Raw genomic sequence first — 27,038 nt, forward strand, 5'->3', positions numbered from 1 at the left:
CCACAGATAATACTATAATTAACTTCCTCCTGACTATTCAGTGACTTACTTTAGAAAATCTGTCTTTGGTTCCACCATCTTTCAGTAATCATTCCCTTTTCCAGGTAGTATAGGTAGTAAGTTTCTTTGCAGTCCTATATCCAAGTGCTTCACCGTACAAGTAAGGGTGACAGAAGATTCATGGACTGACTAATTTTAACCTCCACTAATAAGCATTAGGTGCAATGATATGAAGATATTAAGCAAAATATACATCCCTACAATATATGAAGGACCAGACAGACTTTAAAGTTCCAACAGAAAAACCAAATCATGTAAATCTGGTGATAAAAATCAGACGACACAGGAACTACACACATAAAAATCAAATCCAATTTAAAAGCAAACACAGATTTGTTCAAACAGCATTGTACAATTGCTTTAACACTTACACAATTTGGAAGAACAATATTTTCATTCACTCAGTTTAGGATAAATATAAAGCAAGGCACCCCTTAAGCATTTTAAATAACAAATTAAACATTTATGTTTTTTACTGTGCAGTCAGGCTTAACATTTATGCAGCTTCAAAACCAAAATACAGCCTCAAGGGAAGCCTCTCCACTGATAAATTAATACCTTAGAGAATAGAGCTGAATGATGGCAATGAACTCATTTGTTCCCCCAATAATGAAGAATGACTCTTTCTTTACCACATCTGCGACTGTTGCTATGGTGACCCAGACTTACCTCATTGCTTCTCGAAGTGCTCCTCGCTCACTAAGAGTTGTATGCTTGATGTCATCAAAATTATTTTCTAGTTTCTCACAGTTCTGCAATAAACAGACAAATCCATATAAGGCTCTTAAACAGTATATTGTACATGTATTAATATTATTCAACATCATGCAAACAAAACTGATTTATATTATGTAACCTCAAATTATGCATTCTGTTTTAATTACATAGAAGTCATTAAAAAGACATTGAGAACTCAGAAACAAAGTATACATGAATCTTATTATATGGTTGTCATGGAAATCATCTTGAATGTTTCATAATGAAATATATAGATTTTTTACTTTCTTCTTCTTGAAAACAACAAAAAACTCTTTTATCAGCATGCGAGTCTACAAAGCTACTATACACACACAGACAAGAATAGAAACTTAAATGTGCATTTTAAAATTAGAATAAAAATTATAAATTCTGTCCCAATAAAACAGGCAGTGCTGTTGTAACGAATCAATCATATTTAAGTTAATTTTTAAAACACAACAGAAACTGAAAATATTGTTTATAGACAACTCAGCAATCTAATGTTTTTTCCAGCTTCTAACTCACCAGTATTTCTAACAGTAATATGAAGCCAACAATTTTGTGACAATAAATGAAATAAAAACTAAATTCTGTTAATTATTATTAAATGTGTAATTGGTTCCATTGCTTCAGAGTGCTGATCCTTTTCTTCTGCTCTCACAAAGATTCAGAAGATGCTGGGGAGTACAGAAAATTGTATCTGTGCAAAGCAAGTGTGAAATACCAGCAAACAAGTATTCTCTGATCATCTGCATCATCCATAGGAATTTTACAGTCTTTTGAGGCTTTGTCAATACAGGAGGCTTTTAGGTTACCCCCGTTCTATGCAACATCTTTCTGCAATACCAAAACTTACCTATGGGAGGCATACTTTTGCCAAATGGGTGTAAAAGAAACACAAGTTGCAAGCTAACAATTACTACTGCTAACAACCTTGAAGGTAGGATTGTCAGGCTCTTCGTGCAGTAGCTTTAAGCAAAATACGTGCACTAATATTTGGTCATATTTCTTTCACAGTCTTTCATATCTGAATTAAATTTTCAAGTCCACATCTTATAGTTAGTTATAATAAATACAATAACAGTTACCTATTGTTATTTCTTTTCTGCATTGATTCTTTATTTTTATAATTACATTCAATTTGAGCCTGCAAAAGCATTACTAGAATGGAAATTATTAGATATTTGTAAATGACCTAACAAGATATTTTAGCTTGTCCAATTAATATTTAAACTATCATTATTTTTAAATAAGATCACAGACTTTTTAATACAAAGCATAAATGCTTTAACAATACATTTCTGAGCAGGAGAAACAAACAAAACTACATTTGGAACTTTTGCAATTTTTTTTCTCCCTTACAAAAGATTATGCATGTCTTAAGTATGAGTAGTAATCTTATCCCACAGCTAATCTGATATTTTTCCTTTGTTTATATTACAATCAGCTGTCTGTTGTATGGCAGAATCCTACTCAAAAACTCAAAGGGAGTATGTGAGAACTACAGGAAGGCTTTACAATGAAATATTCCATTATTTAGATCAGCATACCTTGACCTTCAGCTCCAAGCACACACAGGCATGTCAGTTGTTTAAAATACACAAAAGAAAACCAAATCAATTATACTAATTAATAAAGAATTCCTGATTCATCAGTACTAAACTGAAGGTATCTGTGTAAGCAAAATCAAACTTCCTATTCTCCAGGAAAACAGACCAAAGGAAACACCATTTGGAATATTGCTTCAAGTGCTGAAAGAGGAAAGCCCATGTTTTAACAATCCAGTGCCACAAGCATCTCAGGACAAATTCAGAAAATCTGAGCATCACACAGTTCATTTCTATTGACCTTGTGATATAAAGCATGTACAAATGACAGAGGATCCAAAGCACACAAAAATTTTATCAAACACAACTAAATCTCCCCTCTACAACCTAAAATAAATGCTGCTCTCCACATGGAAAATGCTGAAAAGAGTAAGTTCAGCTGGCATTTCTTCTTTGTATATATAGACCATGCTATGTTAATCAGCTGAAGGGCAAGAAAGGTGACCCATATCTAAAGAAAATGCTGTTATCATGTAGCCTTACACACACAAATATTCCATCTCAACTACAAAACTATAAAACAATGAAAAAATTAATAGATAACCTAGAACAAAAAATTGAACAAATTTTCTAGACTCAAGTTTAGATGTTGTATGAATTCATTTGGCAAGATGATGAACTTACTTCTACCATTTCTCAGAATTGCTTCTAGACAATATCTTTCTAAGCTACTTTCAGCCAAAGAGTTGTCATCCAAGGTACAGCCATTAGATAGCAAATAACTCCACCATTAGGAAAGAATGAACTAAAAACCGAGCCAGATACAAACTCCTGAAGGAAGATGACCCCACCGTAGTATGTCATCAGCTACTACATACATACTGAACAGGAAAATGAGCAAATACTGATCATACCCATTGCTCTCCAGTTAAAGTTGCAATCATCCAAAACAGTATATTGGATCCTCTCAGAGAAAAGAGAACAGGTTGTCTGAAATGCCAGTACAAGCATAGTTGTATAGATGCTGCTTCTTCATGAACCTGAGTATCAGCTCACACAATGCATTTGTAGGTAGGCTGAATGGGTATAGGTTTATAAGAAAAGCTACCAATATGAATGAAATTGTGAGAATGAGAATACTCCGAAGGATATATCTGGGAAATTATGAAACATCAGTAGAACATGTCCAGGGTGAGCTTTACATTCGTAAGTATTAAAGCAGTAGCAAAACTTGAGTTCATTCTATTATCCATTCTACCAAATCGATTAACATCTATAAACATCTTGCACAGGGCAGTATGTTTTGGCCCGTAATACTTCACAGATTTAAGTATAAAGAGCAATTAAACTCCCAGGTGTTTCCTTTTGAGCAGCAGCCAAATTTAAAAAAAAAAAAAAAAAAAATCAAAACCTGAGCAATGAAAAGAATTGGATTTGTTGGCCTACTGCCACCAAAACGATTTGTCTGTGGATATAAAGTCTAGAAGTTTTAACTCTATGATGAAATAATTATATAGCATCCTGTGATATCCCTGTTGGCAGATCTAGAGTGCTGTATGATATTAAGCTAAATACCACCCTTCAGAAGTTTAAGAGGAAAAATAAGTAGAGAGATGTGATTAGGGACATGGTCATCATATGGCAAACTACCATTGCATGTCAAAAAGCCACAAAAGTCTAAATACTGCTTTGTAAAGCATTCAAGCATACATACCTTGAGGTTTTTAAATGAACCAAAAAGCAAGTGAGTGGGGAAGAGATTTTAAATATAAATAAATGGCTTATTTATCATATGAGACCTTAACTAAAACTACATGACAACTAGTTAAAAAGGGAGATGTAGACTGGATATCCACAAATATCTGTGGCATCACACACACCATACTGGTGGAACACCTAATCAGAAATAAGAAAGATATATCATGAATGTAAGATGATGAGGAAGATGGAAGAATAATGAATGAATTGAACAGGTTTTCCTCTCGTAACCACAAAAATATTACTTTTGTTCCTACTGCAAGTTAATCTTGTTAATAAAATAAACTGCTGGCTTTGGGACCAAGGACTATGTGCTCATAATTATATATCTTCAGTCATGGCAAGTGTTAATAATATCATGACATAGACTTTATAATAATATTCTAAAAGTCTGAAGAAAGTCAACAACTACCAAGTCCAAAATACTTTGAGACACTGGTTGAAGTAACAAGCTAGCTTACATAACTGGAGATTATAAATAAAGAATCCCACTAGTTTAAAATAAAAACCTGGGATTCTGGCAAAAGTGAAGATGTTCTTTTAAAAACAGATCTCAATCAGCTTAGCTTTCTTGTATATGTTTTTGTCCTGGACGGAAAAGCCCTTTTTGGTTGACTTTCTAATTTGAAAAGCAATTGTTGATTTGGCCTCTTGGGTCAAATGCAAAAGTTTGCAGAAGCAGCCCAGAAACCAAAAGTAGTCTATTGCCTGGCATCACCACTGAGGATCTCCCTACAACACAAAAGCATTGCTGCCTCTGCTCTACCATGACAGGCCTGAGTCTGTTTTGAGAAGAGCATAACTCAAACTTGCCCATTCTGCGATACAGTACAGATAAAAGAAGTGAATCCTCTTCCATTGAAATCAATCTTGAATCTTCCATCCAGTCAAATGAGAATGGGATCACATTAAGCCATATCCTGCTACTTTAACTCCATCCTGAAATGCTTCATATAAGACTTTTGAAAGTGTTAGTATTACAGATAATGTCTTACACACATTTTCAGGCAGTTGAGAAATAAAATCTTTTGATCTGACAACAGTGTGAGACCTGTTCTAAGGCAGCCTGCATCACTGAAGTTAAGTAGATCTCTCATCCTAGTTGATACACTGCCAAATCAAACGCCTTACTTAAAATACCATCTCTCCCGCAAGAAAGAAGGTTTAGGTAAGTAAGATTGCTGAATTCTTGGAATTCATTGCTTTCACATGGTTTTAGGAAATCTTCTTAGAAAGCTTGAGTTTTTGTCCAAATATTTGTGAAAGTAAATCTCATTTTTACTGTCAAATGTTCTCTGTGTATTAAACATAAGGAATGTACAGCAATTGAAAGATGGAACAGGTGTCACCTGTTTGGTTTGTATTTACTATTGCTGCTAATGCTAAAACAAATTCATTTTTCTCCTGTTTTCTCCTTTATAATCCATGAAAAATGTTCCTACAGGCTATGCCAAATCCTAAAATGTGCACAATAAATGTAACTGCAGCTAGATTCCTGAGTGCTTAAAATGAGACAACCTGGTCCAAATTCTTAAGGACACAGTAGCACGCTCTGATATTTCAACTAGTTACCTTTAAGGAGCTAGGCTCCAAAGAAAGATTGACAAAAGTGTTGGGGAGCTATAGAATCTACTGTAAGTACCTACATCCTGTACAGATTCAGCGAGAAAAAGTCTCACATTTTGGTTCAAAAATTCCTTAAAAAGTCAAGTTGCACACGCGACAAGGCTAACCACACTAGCTAGCTCTTTTGAAAATGTTGGCCATACTGTAGAACTAATCTCCTTTAACAAAATTTTAATAAAAAAGCTGACTTCCTCAGGGGACCGTATAGAAAGTGTAGAATGCTTATTTCCATATTGATCTTCCGATATATAATACGTTAACACCAATAATCACTTGTTATTCTGGAGATGTGAATTATTTCATCAGCAGAAAACTTTAGAAATAACTAACTTGTGTTTTATAAACCTAAAGCAATATTATAATCGTAATCTAAACTGTAATATATTGCTGCAAGGATAATTAAGGGAAAACACAGCTGACATTTTCTGATTTATGCACACAACCAGAGATGAAGTCCAAGGACTTGTGACAATTATCTTCATGCTAACAATTTTTGTAAATCTCTTGATAGAATTTTAGCTAATTTTGAAATGCCTTCTGAAGATTAGCACTTAAAACTGTTGGGGAAAATAGCACAATTTATTAGCAAGGGTATAATTGTAAACCTTCCAAATACTCATTGTGAATATCATTTAGACAGTAACTCCTGCTTGGCAGCTGGTATCTAAGACTCCAGTTTATGGAATCTTGAAACAACAGAGAGTAGAATCTAATTAAACTGGATTACATGCCAAAGAAAAATTATTAAAAAGAGACTAATAGACAATTGTTATGAATTTAGAATAGCACATCTACTTCTTTTGATGTGAACTTATATAACACTGCTTTATTCCAGTGACACCTAAACATTCTTAGCAGACTTCTCTCGATTTGGAACAGACTGCCTTTCTACACTGAAACAACACAAAAAGCTAAATGGCTGCACTGATCTTCTCTCACAGACTTAAGCACCCATCTGCTATAGGGTAAAATGACTTACATATATTGCATTTATTCTAATGTTGGCGCTGCAATCCATTCTTCAGTTGACAACAGCTGTATTCCATACAGGAAGTCCCCTTAAATGATCATATTGAACAACTAAACAAAACTGATGCCATTTGCCAAAGGGTTTTATCTAAAAGCATTCTTAAAAACTAAACAAATAAAGGGATTTTTTGATCTTAACTTTAAGATATTACGATCTATGCAGTATCTACCTACTAAGTTCCTCCTTCCTATTTGCTGAGACTCATTCTCAAGGGGTTCTTAGGCCAAACAGGGGGAAAAGCCGCTTAAAACAGATACCTGACCTGCTGTTCACAAAGAAATCTAGGTATTTTTTTTAAATATGTACATATTCCTAATATCTGCAGAAAGTATATTGAGCCCTCAGGTATTTACATAACACTTGACAGCATGTCATTCATAATGCATGAACTTTTGTTATAACTATTTTTTCATTACGTGATACAGCCACATTGGCCAGAGAGGCTCTTTGAAAAATACAGATATGATACACCAAAAATAGCAGGCTTCCAACAGAAAACCAGCTCTAAGTGTTAGTAATCAAATAAAAATCGATATGAAAAAAATACTACACTTGAGGGTGGCTGTAATCAATGCCTAATTAGCACAACCATGTTAATTTTTCTCAGGTCTTTTTAGAGGAATATTACTTTTAAGGTACTAAAACTAGTGCACATCCAAGCTCAAACACAAGTACCGTATTTTCTCCGCAAACAGGAATATATTGCTAAAACACGACTGATACCAGGCAGCTCCAATGCATGAGATACTTTCTGAAACTTCAAGTGTGCTTTCTTTTTGTTATGTATTATCAGAAATACTATTGATGTAATTGGGAATTCTGCAGTGAAAGCAGACAATTTTGGGTTTTTTTCAAATTTTCTCAGTTTAGGATGTGGTGTACTTAATCCTTAAAGACAGGTAATTAGAAAAAAAAGTTAATTACTTGTTAAACATACATAACTTTCGTTCACAATTTTACCCGGTCTGTGAAAGATCTAATCTGAGATGGCATTCTGCTAACTTCCTTTTCATGCTGTTTCACGCACAAATTTCAAGGGGCAAATTTATAACAGCCTTCATGCTCACATAAGGGTATGTTACCTTGCTTGTGGTCAGAGCAGATGCAGACACCGTGTGTTTTGGCAATGGATAACACATCAGATAATAGCGATAAGAGGAAGATGAGAAAAGACATTCCGAAAGGACCAAGCATGAAACACAAAGAATAGTACACCAAAAAAATCAAAGTAAAATAATAAAAAGCTACAAAATATATACAAGACAGCAGAGGCACAGGTGGAAATAATAAAGGAGCAGAGAATGCAGGTGATGCCCCTAGACAGGACATTTTACAATGCTCCTCTCCTTGTGACTCAGCTTTAATAGACACAGAAAACCCTGAGAACAAAAAGGAAGGAAAAACCTTTGCCTCTCCCACTTTTTTCTCTCTTCCTAGAACAAATGTTAAACTTGATCAGTAGATGAATAGCAGGACTTGGCAACAAGCTACCAGTCCCTCTGCATCTGCACTTTTTAGACTGCTCCTCTGTATGGGATAGGGCTCTGTAGCAGCGAACAATACACATCACCTCTCAGAGTATGAGAAGCTGAGTCTAGATACTATTTCTTTTTCCTACTGGAGAGCCTAAGCACTACGAGAGAGCCTTCAGAAAAGTTTAAGATCCTGTCTGGGACCCATTCTTGATGGTTGAATTCTCCAATTCTCCAGTACTCATATCATAAATTTACAATTTAATACTATAAGGGAACGAGGTCTAAGTAAAGAGACACAGGCTCTACACAGAATTTCTAAATATCCTATTTTCACTTGACAGTGAAAATATAACTAAGTAAAGATTAGTAAGAAAAACAATATCTCAAATGTATTTCGTCCCTCCCAGTACTTTCCCATACCTCAATCTAGCTTGCTTTTCCCTTGGGATTCTTTACGCTGTTTAGGCAAATATTCCCCTGACTCATTGTGATTAAATAAAATGAGAATATGTGGGCAAAGACCAGACTAATATTGAGAATTAACATTTACAGAGCTCGTAACCTAGAAAAAAGTAAGAATCTTTAAAATGCAGGTAGAACCGTACTCCTAAGGAACAAATTATGTTCTTGACCTTCAACAAAGAGCGTAAAAGAAAAACACAAACCCAAAAGCCGCTGCTTTTTTAGGAGCCAAATGACCAAAAATTTGAGGTATTTGAGGTATTAACCCCATATATTTGAGAGTGCCAACTTACAGAATCCCTATTATTTTTCATGCATAGCTAAAGAATTATTAAATATAAGTATAAATATAAATACACAGTGCCTGTGACTGACGATAGTTCTTGCCATAACCATATGTTGTTAAGTATCACTATGCTCACTGGCCAAGTCTTCATAAAGGAGCACACTTCCCCTAGAATTTCTTTGCAAAAAACTGAAACAATTCCACAAAAATTACTATTAAGATCCCATCCTCTGTCTTGGTGAATTACCAAGGAAAGACTATATCTATTTTGCATTACTATGTTATCTGAAAATCAGCATCACAACATAAAAGAGTACTTAGGTAGCAATGAAACAAATCTCCTCACGTGAAAGTTGGGTAGAGTTACAACAGGCAGAGCCAAATACGAAATTGTGAATAGATTTCCCCACAGAAAGAACTAGAAGTGTTAAGTTTGCTTGACAGTCATATACCCAAGTCAAAGGAATAAGAAGTAGGAAAAAGGCTGCAGCCACTACAGCACAACCTTTGTATCAAGAATCCAGTGCAGTTGTGTTACATGCTGGTACTTTATTCAGATTTATTCAGACTTTCCATCACTATTATTCCTCACAAAAAACTGAAGAATGATTTGACTTAAAATAATGTGAGGCTTATTCATGAGCTATGAGTGCCATATGCAAACACCAACAAAATGTTACCTCAGCTCTTATATTTGAAACTACACGTTGACTCTGAAGTAACTGTAGGTGATAGCAAGACATGTCATGAGAAGACATATACGGGAGTTGACAATTCACACATATCTCTGAAAAAAAACTAGGCTGCAATTTCTTCTCTATTTCCATTTTCTTTGAGATTCAGAAGACATGTCCTGGTACTGAGATATTAGGGAAAGCCAAGTATTTAAATACACGTTATATTAATTGTCATCTAAAATAGCCACATCAGAGGAAAACTGGCTGTCTTTTTTTTTTTTTTTCTAAAATACCATGAAGAAGACAACAACAGTGAAGAGACTACTACATTTATATGCACTCTTTACCATGCTCTTCACTGACTGGTATCTAAAACCTTATTGTAACACTATGGGGTCCACATACTCTAAGACAGTGACCTCATACTCTCCAATATATACAAAGTCAAAAGAAAAAAACGGAAGCACAAAAAAACCCTAAATATGAAAGCATGTATAAGAATGGACAAAGAACACTAAATTGGTTTAAATATGAGCCAAAACTGTTTAACAGTCAACATAATAACACATCTTTAATTAAAATGTCATGCATCAAACCAAGTTAGTCAAAATGAAAGCCTACACTCATTGCTAAGGAGGTGGAAAGTCAAGTCTCAGGGCAGGGGGAACAACAAAGTAGGACAGTACGAACACTGTTAATGTACAAACACTGTAAAATATTTTTTTCCTCTCAAAAGATTTTCAGAAAATCAGAGGCATGGGGTATTACAATGGTTACAGATCCTACAAAGTTATCGCCATCTGTTGTGTCATCTATTTACAGACACACAGACATAACCAAAACTGAGGGAAAACTGCTCAAATAAGTGTGTTTTTCTTTGAATATGCTACCGTGCATCTTTAATAAGTTTCAGAATCTCCCATTACAAATGTAAGGCAATAAATGGTATCAGTTTCTTTTCTCTAAGAAAGCAAGAACTTACCTATATACAGAAGTTAACAGGGTTTATGTGTAGCTAGATTTGTCAGCAGGGCATTCAGAAGTTCTTTTCACAGGGAATACTAGACAGTGTTAGGAGAATGCTGCTGTAACACTATTTGCATGCAGCTCAAAAAGAACATTCAGGATAAATATATAGCCTCAGGTCTCAGTTCCGTTTACCACCTTAGAGAGAAGAGCATCTAACAACCCAATACCTCAGTATGGCACTATGTATTCTCCTACTTCTGTGTCCCATTTACTGTCTTCTTTGTAAGGTTTTTACTCCTTTGGAAGCTTTTGTGTCTCAACATGAATCACTTTCTTCTAAAACCTTCTGGCCTGCCTCCAGGATCCTCAGACTGCAGTATTCCCCTTCTTGTCAGTCTCCTACAACTTGCTGTGTTAAAGCTGAGGCGAGCAATACAAGCACACCCCACAGCAATAGGCAAGCACCCTCCCAGCAGTTCCCAAGCAAGCAGCGATATGGAGCCAAGATTCACCAGAAGTGTGATGCAAGGCTCCTTGGTATGAGCTAGGCTTAGCACTCTTTGGAGGAGAGTATCTGAGGTCCCACAAACAGTGCTTCTCAGGACAGCTGGGGTAGGTAGTGTAGTTCCTGAGATAACAAACGGGGTGTCTCAGCAGGGCTAACACTGTCACAGCATTTTCCCCGCGTGGTTATGCTACTCCCAAGGGGCTCCAGCTCTTGCAAGAGAAAGGCTTTTAGTTCCCAGAACACTGCACAGGACAGGCCTGCCCCTTTTTAGTATGTGTTTAACTCCGAGTATGAACAACCCACTCCCCTACTGCAACCAGAGCTTAACCTAGTACCCTTAGTATAATCATCCACGTTTTACAATAAAATGCAATAGCCTATTTTTGAAAATGCTATTTTCAAACATACCCACTGAATATTTTCCTCTCTGGAAAACATATTGGACTTACTAATCAGTCCTCAGCTCGAGTGTCACTCTTACTACTGCCTATGCACAAACAGAGCAATAGGAAAAGAGCAGGGTTGCTGCAAAACAAGAAGAAACAAAATCATTATGCTTTTAACATGATTACCAAATTTCTCCTTTTTCTTCTCAAAGCCATTTTTCTCTCCAATTTTTAATTCTTATTCTTATGCAGCAGTTTCCCTGTTTCCCTTGTATATACACTCTTTGAGAGGTGGGGGTTTTTTTTCCCTTTCTTCATTACTTGGGTTTTTTCCTCTCCTGTTCTGTTTCCCCATGCCTGTTTACTTTTTTCCCCTAGTCCTTACTAATTATTTCACATCTCTTGGCCTGTTTCATTATGCATCCTGGCTTTTCCTTTCTTATGTTTTTATATTACATTCCTTTATTTCACTCCTGCAGCTCTCTGATTTCTATGTGCTTGCTTAACTATTACCCAAATGGCTCCAAGCAGGACACACTCAAACTGAAGAATAAATAAATTTAAAGAAAAATACTATCTCTGGCCATGCAGTGTTGCCTAGCAACGCCCTGTGCCTCTCCACAGCTTTTCTAGAGCCCTAGTGGCAACCAAGCTTTTCAGACTTACTGATACAAATATATGCAAGATCCTTCTCGCATTGTTTGTCTGTTCACTAGCAAATAAATGCAAAGAAAAATATGAAAGAGAAAGCAAAACCCCAGAGAAAGAACCAACAGCCGGACGACTCTTCCAACACAAGAAATGGTGACACACTCTGATGCACGGTGCCCCCTTATCTCTCATCTACTGTGTAAAACATGCACAGCTTATATGGTTTTACTGTTCAGTAATACTACTCCTGTTACAAACTTTGAGAAATAGAATGCAAATATTATTTTTTATACAACTAAAACGTGTTAAATTCACCCAACTCAAATAGTTACTGTGGAGGCACTACTGACAGAGATTTCAGTGACTTCTTACATTCTTGCAAAGTTGCTTCTGAAAACTTCACAGTAAAGGAAAGACAGTCTCCAGATTGTACAGGATAGGAAGAATGGTCCAAGCATTGTCAAACATGCAGTGGAATTATTAAGGAAGGAAAGTTTGTTCCTAAAGCTTATAGATCTAACCTTAAAATATTTTCAATATCTTTTATTTCTAATGACTTCAGATGTGACACCAATGAAAGCAAAGCTTCCCCCCTCCCCCCCACTACTTTTCTTTAACCTTTAACCTCTTTTCTAAAATGAAAGATTGCTGGGCTCAATCTTCAAAAGTTAGAAACAAATGCTCATTAAGTCCATACTTTACAAAGTATTGATGATTCAGCATTAGCTAGATTGAGTTTCAACAAGACAGATACTAAGCCAGTTTCCCTGACAGTCTTTTTTTATTACATAGCAATGAAAGACTCCTTCCAACTGCCAATGGCAACTTCTGACAAAGAAAGGTATTTTTAATTTTGGGATGGAAATAATGTTTATCCAAGGAACTAAAACTTTAAGAATATTAGGAGTCCTAGAAGTGAGGTCAAGAAATAGAAATTCTAAAGCAAAAAATAACTACTTAATTTAGATACAGACTAATCTGTGAATAAGCCCTACAGAATGGAGAAAATGTTCAGCTAACATGTATTTTTCTGAAGGGCATCAAAATCAGTGTTATTACTTAGGAATGTTTTATATAGCTAAATCAGCTTCAAAGCAATTGGATGTCTGCATACCAGAGTATAACTAATAAGTGAAAAGAACATGCATCAGAGCACATACCTTAAAGAGACATTTAACAGCATCAGTCTACACCTGTCAGCTACGAATTGTTACTTAGTAAAGAGAAACCACAAATGATCCAAATAGGTAAAAGAAGGTCAGAAACTAATGTTCAGCTACATAATCCCTGTTTATTAACCTCATTCCCACAGTAATGTTTGTAAAAAATAAAGGCTGAAGTAAGTGTATGTAGAGTTGGTTGGAGAACACAACAGTACTCATAAAACAAAACACAAGTATTGCAAAGTCAAGTAATTAAATGCAAAAAAAGCCTAAAACAGGCTTGCTGTTTCAAAACTTCATTTGGCCCCTTCACACGTATGCAGCAAGCACCAGGTTTAATGATAGGATCATATGCTATTTTACACAGAAGTGCTGCCTGACTCAGAAGAGAGCGTACAGCACTCTTTCGACATTTATGCTTAGTGTGTAGCCTTATTTACTGCACACTATTCAGAATCTTACTTGAAGGCAGAACTATTTTTCCCCACGCACATTTCATCACTACGTTATCTCAACTGATTTAAAAGCAATTTATTCTACACACTACGAATATCCCCTTTTAGCAGGCAGCATTTGGCACAGAATGCCTATCAAATAACTGAGCATTCTATGTCAGACTCCTATGGTCCAAAGCATTAAAGTGTATAGGAGACTGGAAGTGACAACTTGGATGATCAGAGTTACTCTCTTGCTTTCACATTCAGTTCACATTCAGATTTTCTCATCCAGTTGATGGAATCATCACCCTCTGATAAGCTGGTATTTCTAAATCATCTTCTCTCTTAACTCCAACCATTAAGCTCCTAGTCATTCTTAACCTCAGGCCTGGGCTGTACAGCCTCCTAATTAAACTATTATATTTATTCTTTTCTTCTTCTTCTTCTTTTTTTTTTAATTCTAAACTTCAGTGGCATATAGTTCTTTATGGTGTTCTAGTTCCTACTGTATTGACAGTGCTTGTCAAAGTTTTTGTAACATGCTCCTAATATTTACGTCAAGCTCATTAATGAAAATATTAAATGGTATGAGTCTGAAGACTGATCTTTCAACAAGGTCTGCTTAAAGCCTAAAAGCTCTTTTTTAAGCACTATTGACTCTCATACTCTTTCTAGCCAGTCTCTTATCCATGTTACTATTGTAATCTAAGCAGATGATACTTCATTATTAATTGGGAAAAAAAAAAAAAATCTTGTCAGCATGTCATTATCTATCCCTAACAGTAGAGCCCAATATGTCTTATTCTGTCATATATTTACCTTAATGTGCTTAATAAATCTTTGCTTTGAAATTTGTTTTCAAAGTTCTGCATGCTGCTGATATGAAACTGACAGAGTTGTAGTTATAGCCCATCAATTCTCCATCTTTTAACATACAGAAACTGCAGAGGCTGGTCTTTAATCAAGCACCATAACATACAGCTTGCTTTATTTAAAACTCTGGCTCTTAGGCCTGCAATTTCAAATGTTAATTTTTCTGCGATAGTTTTATGGACAATTTTCTTGCCCCTTGACTTCAAGAGATTAAACCCTCCAAGTTTTCCTTCTGGCCTGTTTGGGGTAATTTCCATTTCAGCATTTGTCTGCCCATTAGACATATCTTGTCTTACTCCCATTTAACTGAATGTAGGACAACAATTTACAAAGATTTAGACAATATCTAGTACATTTAATCTTATCTTCACACTGGTTTTCCTTGTTCTTATACTTCTTTTAATTTAGACAGCTTAAGAAGCCTTTACCACTTGTTTTATATAGCTGAATAACCTTTTACTATTTGTTTTAATTTATTTTTCCAGGTGTGACTCAACTTTTGAAAGTTCTCACTTTTCCCTCTGTACTTCCTGTTTTGCACATGAATCCCATTATTTCAGTTCCTTAGGGATAAACTCATATTCCCAATGTTCTTTTGGAGTTGTCTTCCTGTTCAGTCTGAAACTCTTCTTTACAAGTTGGGATGCAAATTCCAAATAACTTTTATATACTTGAATTAATAACAATATCCTTGAAATTCATGTCGAGCTGTTCAGCACAGAGATCTAAATAGTTTTCTTAACTTCTGAGTTAAAAATCAATTTTGGTAATTCTTCTATAGAATTTAAATTAAATTAACTCCAGAAAGAAAAAAAGCTTGGTGAACATTATATCCTGCTATTATCTGACTTCCACCATTGGCTAAATTTGAGGCTAAAGTCCATTCAGCTTGATACCTGAATTAGTATAAGTTGATACTATTTAAAATGTTAAGTTAGCCTTTCTGATTTAATGAATCAAAGAATGGTTTGGGTTGGAAGGGACCTTAAAGATCATCTAGTTCCAACCCCCCTGCCATAGGCAGGGACACCTTCCACTAGACCAGGTTGCTCAAAGCCTCATCCAGCCTGGCCTTGAACACTTCCAGGGATGGGGCATCCACAGCTTCTCTGGGCAACCTGTTCCAGTGCCTCACCACCCTCTCTGGGAAGAACTTGGTCCTGGTATCCTGAATGTTTACTAACAAAGTTTGTCAGTTATCACATCAAAGAATACCTACCATTATTAGGATCTGTCATTTTCCAGGCTGCATATAGAAAGTCTAAGTGTGTTACAATAGCTTACCTCTCTAATTGCATTACAATCAATTCCAGGTATAACAAGTTGTGAGGTTAACAGAATGAGGACAATGAACTTCAAAAAACATAATTTCAAGAGACTTGGGGTGGTATGTCTCCTGAAAGATGCTGATCAGTAAAGGAAAGCAGAAAAGAGAGCAAACCCCGACAGAAGAGCACAAAGGCAAACTATTCCTGAGAAAAAAAAAAAAAAACCCCACACAAAAAAAACACCCCACCCACACCACTTATAGACCTTTATGATCATACCATGTCTCCCCCGTGGCCTGGAAATCAAAATTAGAAAAGCAGGGAAACTATGACGCATATCTAAGTATATAAATCTGAAAGCATAAATTAACAGCACAAGAAAAATATCAGAAAGCTAACGCACTAAGCAAATTTCAATTAGCAAGGAATACAAATATAGTCAGGAAAAGGCTCTAGATATATGAGAAGAAAGAAGAAAATGAAGACAAGTACAGGTTATGGGCTGGAAAGGTGAGCAAATAACAAATGATGTAAAGTGAACTGAAATATTCCCAGCCTTCCCTGCTCTCTTTATGAAGATGGTATAGTATAAACATAACTATTACTAAAAGTATAATTTTTAGCAAGAACATGGGATTACAGTCTTGAGAGTATGGAAAAAAGAGGTTGGTTTGGGGGGGGTATTTTTGTTTTGGTTTTGTGTTTTTTTGGGTTTTGGGGTTTCTTTAAATCAGACAGCTACAGTTCATATATCACTGAGTTATCAAGTCACTAACTGAAGCAATCTATGGGCCACTATCAATTGCACCCAAAGATTCTGAGGGCTTGGGGTTCCAAAAGGCCAGAAGAGACAGACATAATGCTTCCCTTTACAAAAAAGGGAGTGAAAATAGGAATTATAGCCCCCAGCCGATAAAATGGAGTACATTTATTAAATATTATGAGATATAAAAATGCCAACATGAGCATGTAAAAAACAAAGTTAAATCAATCTTATTTTCTGTCCTTAAGAGGATGAATGGTGTCATGAATAAGTGGTAGGTGTGACAAATCTTGAATAAACTTTTTTGTAAGTATTCCACACCATTTTCATAAGCCAGTTAAAAATATAGTCTAGATAAAACAAACAGCCAATGAGTGCACAACTTACTGAAATGCAACCCCTAGTTGTTTTTCTGTAACTGAAAAAGAACCTGAATCAAAATGCTTCATGGTTCACCAGGACCCAGTGACTTGCACAGCTGAAAAAGAAGACTGTATTAATGGTTTCTATCAACATCATGTTTGGTGGAATAAAGGAAACATGGAAGAAGGAGATATTAAACATTTTAAACGGTTAAGATAAGAATTTAAAAATCAAGCCAAATTAATTGGTCAGAATTTAGGCCTTAAATTGAATACAAGACACTCCTACGTTCTTGTGTAAGGAACAGCACATTGTGGGATAGTTCAGTGTGTGAGGCAAAGAAATTATTCCATTCTACTCAGTGCTATCCAAGTCCCAGCTGAAAATGTGTAATTTGTCATCATCACTATTAGAGTAAGATGCAGAAAATTAAAATTCAAAAAAACAGTTTCAAAAAACATAAGCAGCAAAGAAGAGCTGGAGGAAAATAGAGAACTGGTAGGATATCTAACAGGAATCTTTTATATAACAGATTTTATACCAAAAGGGAACACTCATCAATTTTTCTGCAAGCAGAAAGAGAAGGACAAGACTACAATTTGATCTTCAACAAATAAAATATAGTATATTTTAGGAAAAACTTGCGTTCGCAATGTTAAACACTAATGGCAAGTCTCCAACATCATACGCCTTTGGAAGTGGGTTACACAAATATCTATCAAGAAAAGTCTAGCCATATTTCATTCTGTCCCAATCCAGAAATTCTCAGGCTATACCCCTCCCAAACCTACATTTTTATGATTCTAGATTAATTTCTCTTTACAGTCATAGCCAAACGTAAACCTGCTCTGTGGGGACTCTATAGCATATTCCCAGCAAACCAGAAATTAGTTTCTTAGCTTTCCCTAAAGTGTTTATGATCCATAAAGGTTCTGTTTCACCCTTGCTATATTTTTACTGTCTATTGCATTATTAACATAAACTAGTTTACCTTTATGTTTGACTACCTGAATACTGCATATCCTTTAATGCAATTATACAGGTAGTCATGTGTATGCTTATTAATTTGTTTACTTGATTTAGCAATGTTAGTAACGTACTTGAACAAGATGTCTTTAACTTTTTTTTTTTAAGAAAAATACAAAATACAAAAATATATTCATTGCAACTTGATAATTTCCCAATGGAATGCATATGTTAGGATCTTTAGCTCTAGAGAGGAAAACCTCTTCCAATTTAGCTAGGAATTAAGAAACAGCAGGTTGTTGTCCTGTTCTCAGTATTAGAGGAGAAGAGAAAGTTTTGCTGAGTGACTCTTCCAGATACTTGCTGATGAAACAGGACTTACTGGAGATGGAAGAAGTGACTGCAGAAAACACATACACATCGCTTTCTGAACACAGCTGGAACTGCTGTAACAGGCACACAGCCCGAAAGACTAAGAGGGAATATGCCTCAGCATGGAAACACTACACGTCCAGAGGCTGGACCACCCACCAGTTCCCATTTCACCAATATGAAAGTGCACATGCTATAAGCAAGGTTCTTGTACCAAGCATCTTTGCAAACTGAAGAATCCCAAAAACATTATTTCTGATACCAATACTGGATAGGAAACTAATTTTATGTTCAACACTACATTAAAAACAATGTATTAGTTTATAAAACAAGAAAGAAATCATTATGTAAGTCTCAAATCATTCCTGAGATGCACCACCAAAAATGTAGGAGTTCCTGAAACTAGGACACTACTGTAAGCAAAGAATACTGAATACTATAAGCAAAAAAGTGACAAGGCAGTCAACTGCTGTCCACCTGAGGACTGTACATTGTGATAAAAATGCAACAGAATCTGGTCAAGATAAGGTTTTCAAAGCTGCTGGACAGTTCCATTGTACCAACATGCTCTTTTAATCCTCATCTTGTTATCCATCCTTGCTTCAAAGCATGAGGATGCCAGTGTTTAAATATTAAACATAATGCTAGCAGGATGAGTTAAAAGATCAAAAACAAGATTTTCAAAAAGTTTTCAAAAACAAGACCTGTTCATTTATACTTAAATCAAGTGATGTTTTGATATGCATATATGATTGGTTTTTTTAATATGCATAGAAGAACTGATGGACTCTTACTCAGAAAAATTTTGTCCAGATATATGTCAAAGTTGCAGACAAACTACAAACATTGTCATGTAATTAACACTTCAGTGCAACTTAATATTTTACAGTGCTACCAGCCCTGCTTAAAATACAGCACTCTGTAAGCAATACTACTTCCTTCACAGTAAAACTGGTCTCTCAGCTCCTTTTACTGCTAGTGAGATGATGCCTTCCAGATGACTCCTTCCAGGAGTCAGACAATATAAATAGATCTGAAGTGAGTAATTACTAACAGGCTCACAATGGCACAGGTTTCTCCAAGAAACAATGTTCAAGCACATAGAACTTCTCAACCTAAAACTTGTGATCATTTTTCATTTTATAGATTTCTAAATAGAACTGAGATGGGGCTTTCACTATACAAGTAGAAAGTCCAGGTGAAGGAAGAAAAGGGTGAGAGAGCAGTATAAGTTTTAGTATAGTCAATGATTTACAAAAGAAAAATAGAGTGGGAGTACAAGGGCTGAAAAAGAGAAGCTAGTCATCTCGTTATTTATTCTGTTTTCCAATATATCAGCAAAAGAAGGCACCTGTATCTCCATCTAATAATCACCGGAAAGTGCACATATAGAAATCCACATCTAAAAGAATGTAAGGCTAAGCAGATGATGGAAGTTAACAGTGAAGACAAGACCCAAACACAACCGCTACTCTCTGATCTGCTCAGCTTTAATGAAGGGGAACAAGTTCATCAGACTTACCCAGAACTCTGCATTTGCAGCAGACAAGCATTTTTTATTTTGTCATACGTGTATGTGTAAAGCCAAACAATTTGCAACTCTGAAACACTTTGGTTTTGAAATGGTTAAGATTAGAAATACATCTGGAACTAGCTTTTGTGAGAGCTGATCTACAAGGTGAATCATCCAACATCAAAACTACCAAACCTGAAGAACTCTGAACAGAGGAAGTTAAGACATCGGAGAAGGTTTTGCACAGCACTCCAGGAGAGCCACAAGGTAAGAAGGAACCTTTTGCAGAGGACTCAAAAAGAATTTGGTATAACTTGTCATCAGCTAGTATTTACAGTTTGATACACAGAAAATGTGCATAAAAGCACTAATGTGTTGCAGTCAGGCAACTTAGAAGCTATTGCGATATTCTAATAAAAATACCATAAGACACGGAAAAAAATAAAACAGAAAATTCAAGGATCATAACATGCACTTTTTAGAGCAAGCACAAGTGATATCGCATACAAGCATTTAAACCACTTTATTCCAGTAAAATGGTTATAAATGGCAGCGTATGGTATCGATATGAGAAAATACAGAGTAATTAGTTAATCTAAAATATGCATGAGTAGGAATTTGACTGCTAAATTATTAAACTGGTACATTTTAACTGTGTATTAATATTTAATTATTGACACTATGAGAAAAGAGAAAATCTCTTGATGTTACTTCTCAGCTCTTTCTGACACTCAGTAACCCATGTATTTTTCATATGAATAGTTTGTGCATATACAGTCAATCACTAGTTAAATAGAAGACTCATTCTCAAATTCCCTAATCACCTCAATAGATCCTAATGCAATATTTTCCACATTTGGGAATCTGAGCATTTTATTTGAGAAATCCGTCTGACCATGATGAATACAGTGCAGCGTGAGCAGACATCAGTTCAAAGAATCAGATGTCAAAGTGCTCCCTCTAATGTTTCTTAATCATCACACCAATTAGTGACTGAATAGTGATGTGATTAAAAAGACTGCTGCTATCCTATACCTATTCAGACTAGTAGAATTCTACATATGTTCTACCAATTAATGTTTGAATAGAGCAGCGATTAGAGAGACATCTGCCATTGTATATTCATTCAGAAAAGAGCTAAACTTGTATATTCATATGCAATGCAGACAAAAATAAATATTTGCAAAGGTAAACTATACATTTAGATTATAAAGATAATTGAGTTGATTTCCTTTAATGAGTGTTCTCTATTTTACAATATTTAGGATTATTTTTTATTTATAAATATATAAACTTGCATCAATACGTGTCTAGAAAGGGCCAAATTTGTGAATTCAAAATTCACTGAAAAAGCATTCATTCATTAAGGTTCCTGATTTCAGGCCCTGGATGAACTAGATTTCATATTTACTTGTTTGCAGTTTGCCCTATTTCTGCTTCCACCCATCAGTTGTTTGTGAACTGCTAACTTGATTATTAACTGACACATGATTGGGCACAAAAATCACATGGCATTTTTCTATCTCAGTGGAAAGCAAAACTTAGAGTAACAAACTGATTACAGCTGAGAGTGAGTCATCTTATTCACAGGTTTTTCTATGCAAGCTTGGACATTCGTAAACCAAGAGGTACTTTTTTCTAAATAAGATTTCCTTTTTACAGATGTTTATATAAAGCAGTGACAGCCACAGCAATACTATCAGTGAAAGGCAGTCTTAAGTTTAGTAAACTCTTATTACTACTATTTTAAGGGAGTAACCATGTCCTCTGAATTTAAAGAGCAGTGTAATTTATTACATCTTGCAATGAACTGTAGATCTCACTCTCCACCATTAGCACAGAGCAACGTGTTAATTTCACCTTCATGTTGCACAGAAAAAGACAAGGTGAAGAATTGGGTTCTTTCTAATGTCTGGAAAGAACTACAGAACAATTAAAGACTCTTGACCAAAAGTGGTGTCCCTGCAAAAAACAGCTGAGCTTAAAAATGATTTGTTCAAGGAAGAGAGGGTCTAGTTGCACAATGCTGATCATGCTTAGCAAATGTAAGGACAAAGAACAATGCTACTACTGCCAAAAAAAAAAAAAAAAATCAATACTGTTACAGGCTATGGCAATTAACTACAAACCAATTTAAACCCTATTTCCTTTTTACATTTCTTGTCTTCTTGAAATACTTCCCACTCCTTCATCTAAAGCAATTACTACTGTTATTTCTAAATGCAGTAACTGAAGAAAGTCTGAACACATAGTTGGGTTTATATCATCTTCTCACCTATCCTGAGTAGGTACCTCAAAGGTTTCATTACACACAAAAAAAAAAAAAAAAAAAGCTGGACTACAATATACCACTAAATTCCCCAGTGACAAGTATATTTATAAAAAATGCAGAGTTGAATTTCATTAAAATGACAAACCTGCACACGTACAAGGTAAAACAGAACTTGTCCCATAACACTTAGAAACCCTATTCACACAGCAAGGAATTCCGTGTGCTGGATGTAACATAAAAGCACACAGTGTGTGCCCATCTAGTTCATGATTTCAATGTCAGCAAGCAAAGAATACATTCAGAAATTGAATTAGAGAGACTTGGAACCCATAAATAAAAACATAAATCAGATGTTTTAAATCTAAACAATCTTGAACTACCTAGGAAAACCCTGAAATCAAAGCAAGTCCTCACAGCCTAAGAAGTTCATTCCTTTAGGTCATCACCTTACAGATAAAACTAATGTGATTTAAATTTTGCCGCCTTGTCCAAGATTTACTATTAGAATAGCCACCTAAAAACTCTACTTTTAATTTCTTCTGGCCAACAGAAATCTTTGTTTCCCCAGACAGACTAGTGGCATCTGTTTACACCACCTCTCAACAGGACTCGGAAGAAACCAGTGCTAATGCCTAGGTTTAGCACTGCTGCCAAGGGTGACTCGGCAACAGTTTACCTACTCCAGTCTAAACCTCCAATTTAAAATTTCTGAAGTAAAGATGACTAGTCCTGCATCTACAGCTATAAATCATTTGTACAGCAAAACTGTGTTGCTAACACAGTAGAAAAACAATAGCACTCACTGAAAGCATAATTGAACCTTCCTTTAGGAGAATGCTTTTCCAGTGTTGGGGAAAGATATTAACACTCACTTTCAACTTCAAAACTCCTTTAATGGGCAAACCAAAGTACCTCATAGCAGCCTAGGAGTTAAAATTTCACTTGTGTAATTATTCAGAGGAAATATGTAATACTGCCATCTGGAAGTGTATTAGACATTACAAAGTCACTGTGTGCATGCCTCAGCAGATGCAGCTTTTGTTCAGAGTTTTGAGGGCTGTTAATTTAATTAGTTTTGTATTTTCATACTCCCACCTTCCCTCCAACAGTGATTCTGCAAAGGCAGCATCAGCACAGCCTTAAAAGAATCCAAAGCTAAAAGCCAAATTCAGATTTTAAAGAAATGCCAACAGGAACACTTCCTATGGATTTCAAATACAACTTGACCTGTTCATTAGCAGATCTAAACATTACTGCCAATGGCTTTTTAGACCATAACAGAAAATTATGTTCAATGTACCCTTTCCTACATTAGCTTTCTTATTTTAAGAAGGCTAGGAAAGCTTCTATCATTTTGTTTTCTTTGTTTATTAAAACCACTCAACAACAGTGATCTGGAGAACGTAAAAAGTCTCACATTTTTTCCTATTGCCTTTTATGCAATGGGATACCAGAAAAATGTTTACGTTCTTTCTTTTTGGTTTTGTAGGGTTTTTTCTGCCAGAATACTAAGCTGTGTAGCAAATCTGGCACAGTAAAAGTAAGCTACTACCCCTTTACAGTTTCTTCAAGCATTTGACATTTGTTATCATAACTTGCAAACGAAATAATGTGACATTTCTACCAAATGATTCATAATACACGGTGTAAGAGCTATCTGTGATAAAAGTGTGTGCATGTACAAATATACCTATTTGTTTATCTCTAACATTTAATCCTGTAAATTGCAACACACGAGCAGATCTCTGTCAGCGCACAGCCCTAATAACTGCACAGATCACCATGCAGTAATGCAGAACTACAAAACCAAGTTGTTTATTAGATAGTAAACTTAAGCCAAAATATCATCCTGCAATATTTGACCACATGCAGAATTTCTTTGAAATGAAAAACCAGCCAAGTCAAACAAGCTAGCAATGAACCCAAAATCAGTGCTGCTTGCACAACTGAATACAAAAATCAAACAAGGCTGATATGGGGAAAAGCTCAGAGATAACCAAGAGCGACCTTAAAGCCTAGAAGCTTTAGAAAATGTGTATTAATACACCCATTAGGAAGATAACTGTGTATGCTACCGTTTTAAGTTTAACTGACTAGGATAGGATAATTGACACTGGAACAGCTAATCAGGTTATTACACAGATACCTAGCTGCCCTGACGCATTGAACTGCCTAAGAAACAGTTTCTGAAAACAGAGGAGTTTACAGCCCAGTACTGATTACGGGTCGTCTGAAAACATAACAATGTAAACTGCAGCTGGCTGGGAACCACTTGCTGAGCAGTTCATCTGTGCAGTAGGAACAGACAGTTGTGAGTAATAACGGCATCAGACATCCCAAGATAATCATATGTGTTTACAAACAGAAGCTTTTCATGTACTTTTTCAGTTACCTAAGACAATAAATAAAATAAGGTAATAGAAATATTAACTATAGAAAGAGACAGATTCTTATAATCAATGCTATAAAACAGGAAAAAATAGAGTATGGTTAAAATGCTAAGGATAACCTGCGTTGCTCCTCCCAGCAAACGTTCGTTGTCCTACTGGTTTTTATAATTTGGAGAAACTGAGGAAGTTTGTTGGTTGGTTTTTTTTTTCCTAATAATTAAAATCAACTATCAAACCTGAATTTTCCTACTTAGTGGGAGAAGATGGTTTGATAACACTATGAAAAAACACCATAACATTGTACCTATAAGGGAAATAGTTTGCAAATGAAGAAGTAGTATTCTACCTAAAAGGTTTCTGAATTTGGAGGATTATCCATATGAAGACAGTAAAAAAAACTACAAAACTTCTAATCAGATGAGAGATTAAAGAGACAACAGAGTCAGGTAGGATTAGTCAAATATCACACTGACACTAGGAATCTAAATACCTGAAGAGAAAATGATGATATCTAATGGCAGAAATACAGAAGAATACAGACAGTTTATCATGAAAAAATATTTATTCTAAAACCACCTACTTCCTGAAATATACAATACACAAAATTTAAAATCTAGAGCCATGTTTTAATCTAAGCTTTATGTATTTATATATAATGTATATACATATGGCTATGTATATATAGTACATATATAGGTAGCTCTACATATACACACATATGTAAATAAGACAGGTACACGTATGATGGGTTCCCTTGTTTCCATACTTAAATAAAAATACCTTTAAAAGTGCCAGTAAGGATAGTGAAGGGGTCAGACTAGATGATGTCTAGAGGTCCCTTCCAACCCGTACCATTCTGTGAATCTGTGCTGCTCTACCCAGCGTTACCTTTGGAAAACAGAAAGTAAAGGAGCATGTAGCAGCCCTGCAGGGTACAGAAGAGGCAGCTGATGCAGGCTACCCAGGGAGAGCAAGCAGCTCTGCAAGGCTCAGGAAGCGGTGAGTCAGCTGTGAATCCACTTGATACTTGAGACGGATCAGACTCCGTAACAAAAGGGGAAAAAGTTGCATCAAAGACTTGATAATATCCCCGAAAAGAAAAAAAAGCATGGCATGTACTCCTTCTGAGAAGTAAATAGGTGGTCACAAAGTAACTTTGTATCTACAGGAACAGAACTAGAAGCCAAATCCAGCTACTGAACTACGCAGAAAGCTCAGATTGAATTTTTCACACATCTGAGATTTCAGTCTCGATGATTTATTGCATGTTCCAGATGCAATAATAAATGTGCACTTACTGAACAGCTTTTGTCAGAATTCCTTTTCCATTGCTTCTTGACTTGTTTCTTTGCTGCAGTTGAATGAAGAGATGCATGCATCTGTTTTCGAGGATTTAAAGCCAGAATGTTCTGTAGAAAGAGAACAGAATAAAATTCCCAAAAAGTACAAGGCCTCTTAAATCATACTTCTCACACTTATTCATAGTGATAAGCAAAAACAAACCAGAATTACTCAATATTATAGCCAAACTTGATTTGAATTTGTTTAGATTTGTATTACCCACACCATTTAGATTTTGCATATTTAAAAGAATTTCTAGGACTGCTAGAAAACAGGATTATATTTAGTGGTCATGATAATGGTTTCCATTCCTGGATGTTTGTTATGTACAGCGTACAGAAACACATAATTCTGCTTTGTTGTAACACTCCAAGTAACACTTGTAAAGAAAAACAAGCAAAAATATTTTAAAGCATCTGGGTTATTTCTGGATGTTTCATCATTTCAGTATAAATTCCAACTTCCCCTTGACATGAACCTGCTTCTGAGTGAGCTGATAAGTTAATTTCATTTCTCTTACAAAGCTTTTATTTGCAAGGACACAAACAAACGTTGGGAATATAGGTGTACTTTTCAGTGGCAGCGGTGGTCTGACAGCATATGCAGAACGAAATTTGTATGTCTTTCATTATACCAGTGTAACTCAAAAAATTAAATCATTTTTTTGAAATTCAAGCTCTTTTTCAAGTAGGTTTTCAGGTTTCCTTAGCAAAACTGACCTCATTTAATTCAAGGGGTGAGTCTGAACAGCGTGCAAGGGACAGATCCAGACTCAAGTCTGTGATGAAGAACCAGAACAGGCATATTGTTGGTTGAAACTCCTGGAATTCATTTTTTAAGTCTTCCTCTACTTAAACCCTTGACTTAAGCACTATAGTTCTCCACTGCGGTGAATAGGATGTTCTTATTCTGTTACTATAGATCAAATATGTGTGAGACTGACTAACAGAAATGGAGACTGAATGTGATAGGCTTATCAATATTATATCAAAATGCTTTCCTTATTTAAAAACTCTGTTTGAATGGGTTATAATGATGAAAAACTAATCTGCTTAGTATTTTTTTTCTGGTGTTGATGTTTATGGGGAGAGTTTTTGGGTTTTTTTTTTTTAATGCAAAGGGATCACTTTCTAATCAACTATTC

General features: G+C 35.5%; 1 protein-coding gene across 1 annotated transcript; it reads right to left on the bottom strand.

Annotated features, from left to right (window-relative positions):
• Positions 1-725: 725 nt before the first annotated feature.
• LOC104515234 (dihydropyrimidine dehydrogenase [NADP(+)]-like) lies at positions 726-25,962 on the bottom strand (the record flags this gene model as incomplete). Its single annotated transcript, XM_010159141.1, has 2 exons — positions 726-812; positions 25,852-25,962. Coding segments are annotated over 2 exons (198 nt in total), but the record flags the coding sequence as incomplete, so codon positions are not given.
• Positions 25,963-27,038: the final 1,076 nt, after the last annotated feature.

Source organism: Eurypyga helias, unplaced genomic scaffold (assembly GCF_000690775.1).
Source record: "Eurypyga helias isolate BGI_N326 unplaced genomic scaffold, ASM69077v1 scaffold3199, whole genome shotgun sequence".
Lineage (NCBI taxonomy): Eukaryota > Metazoa > Chordata > Aves > Eurypygiformes > Eurypygidae > Eurypyga > Eurypyga helias.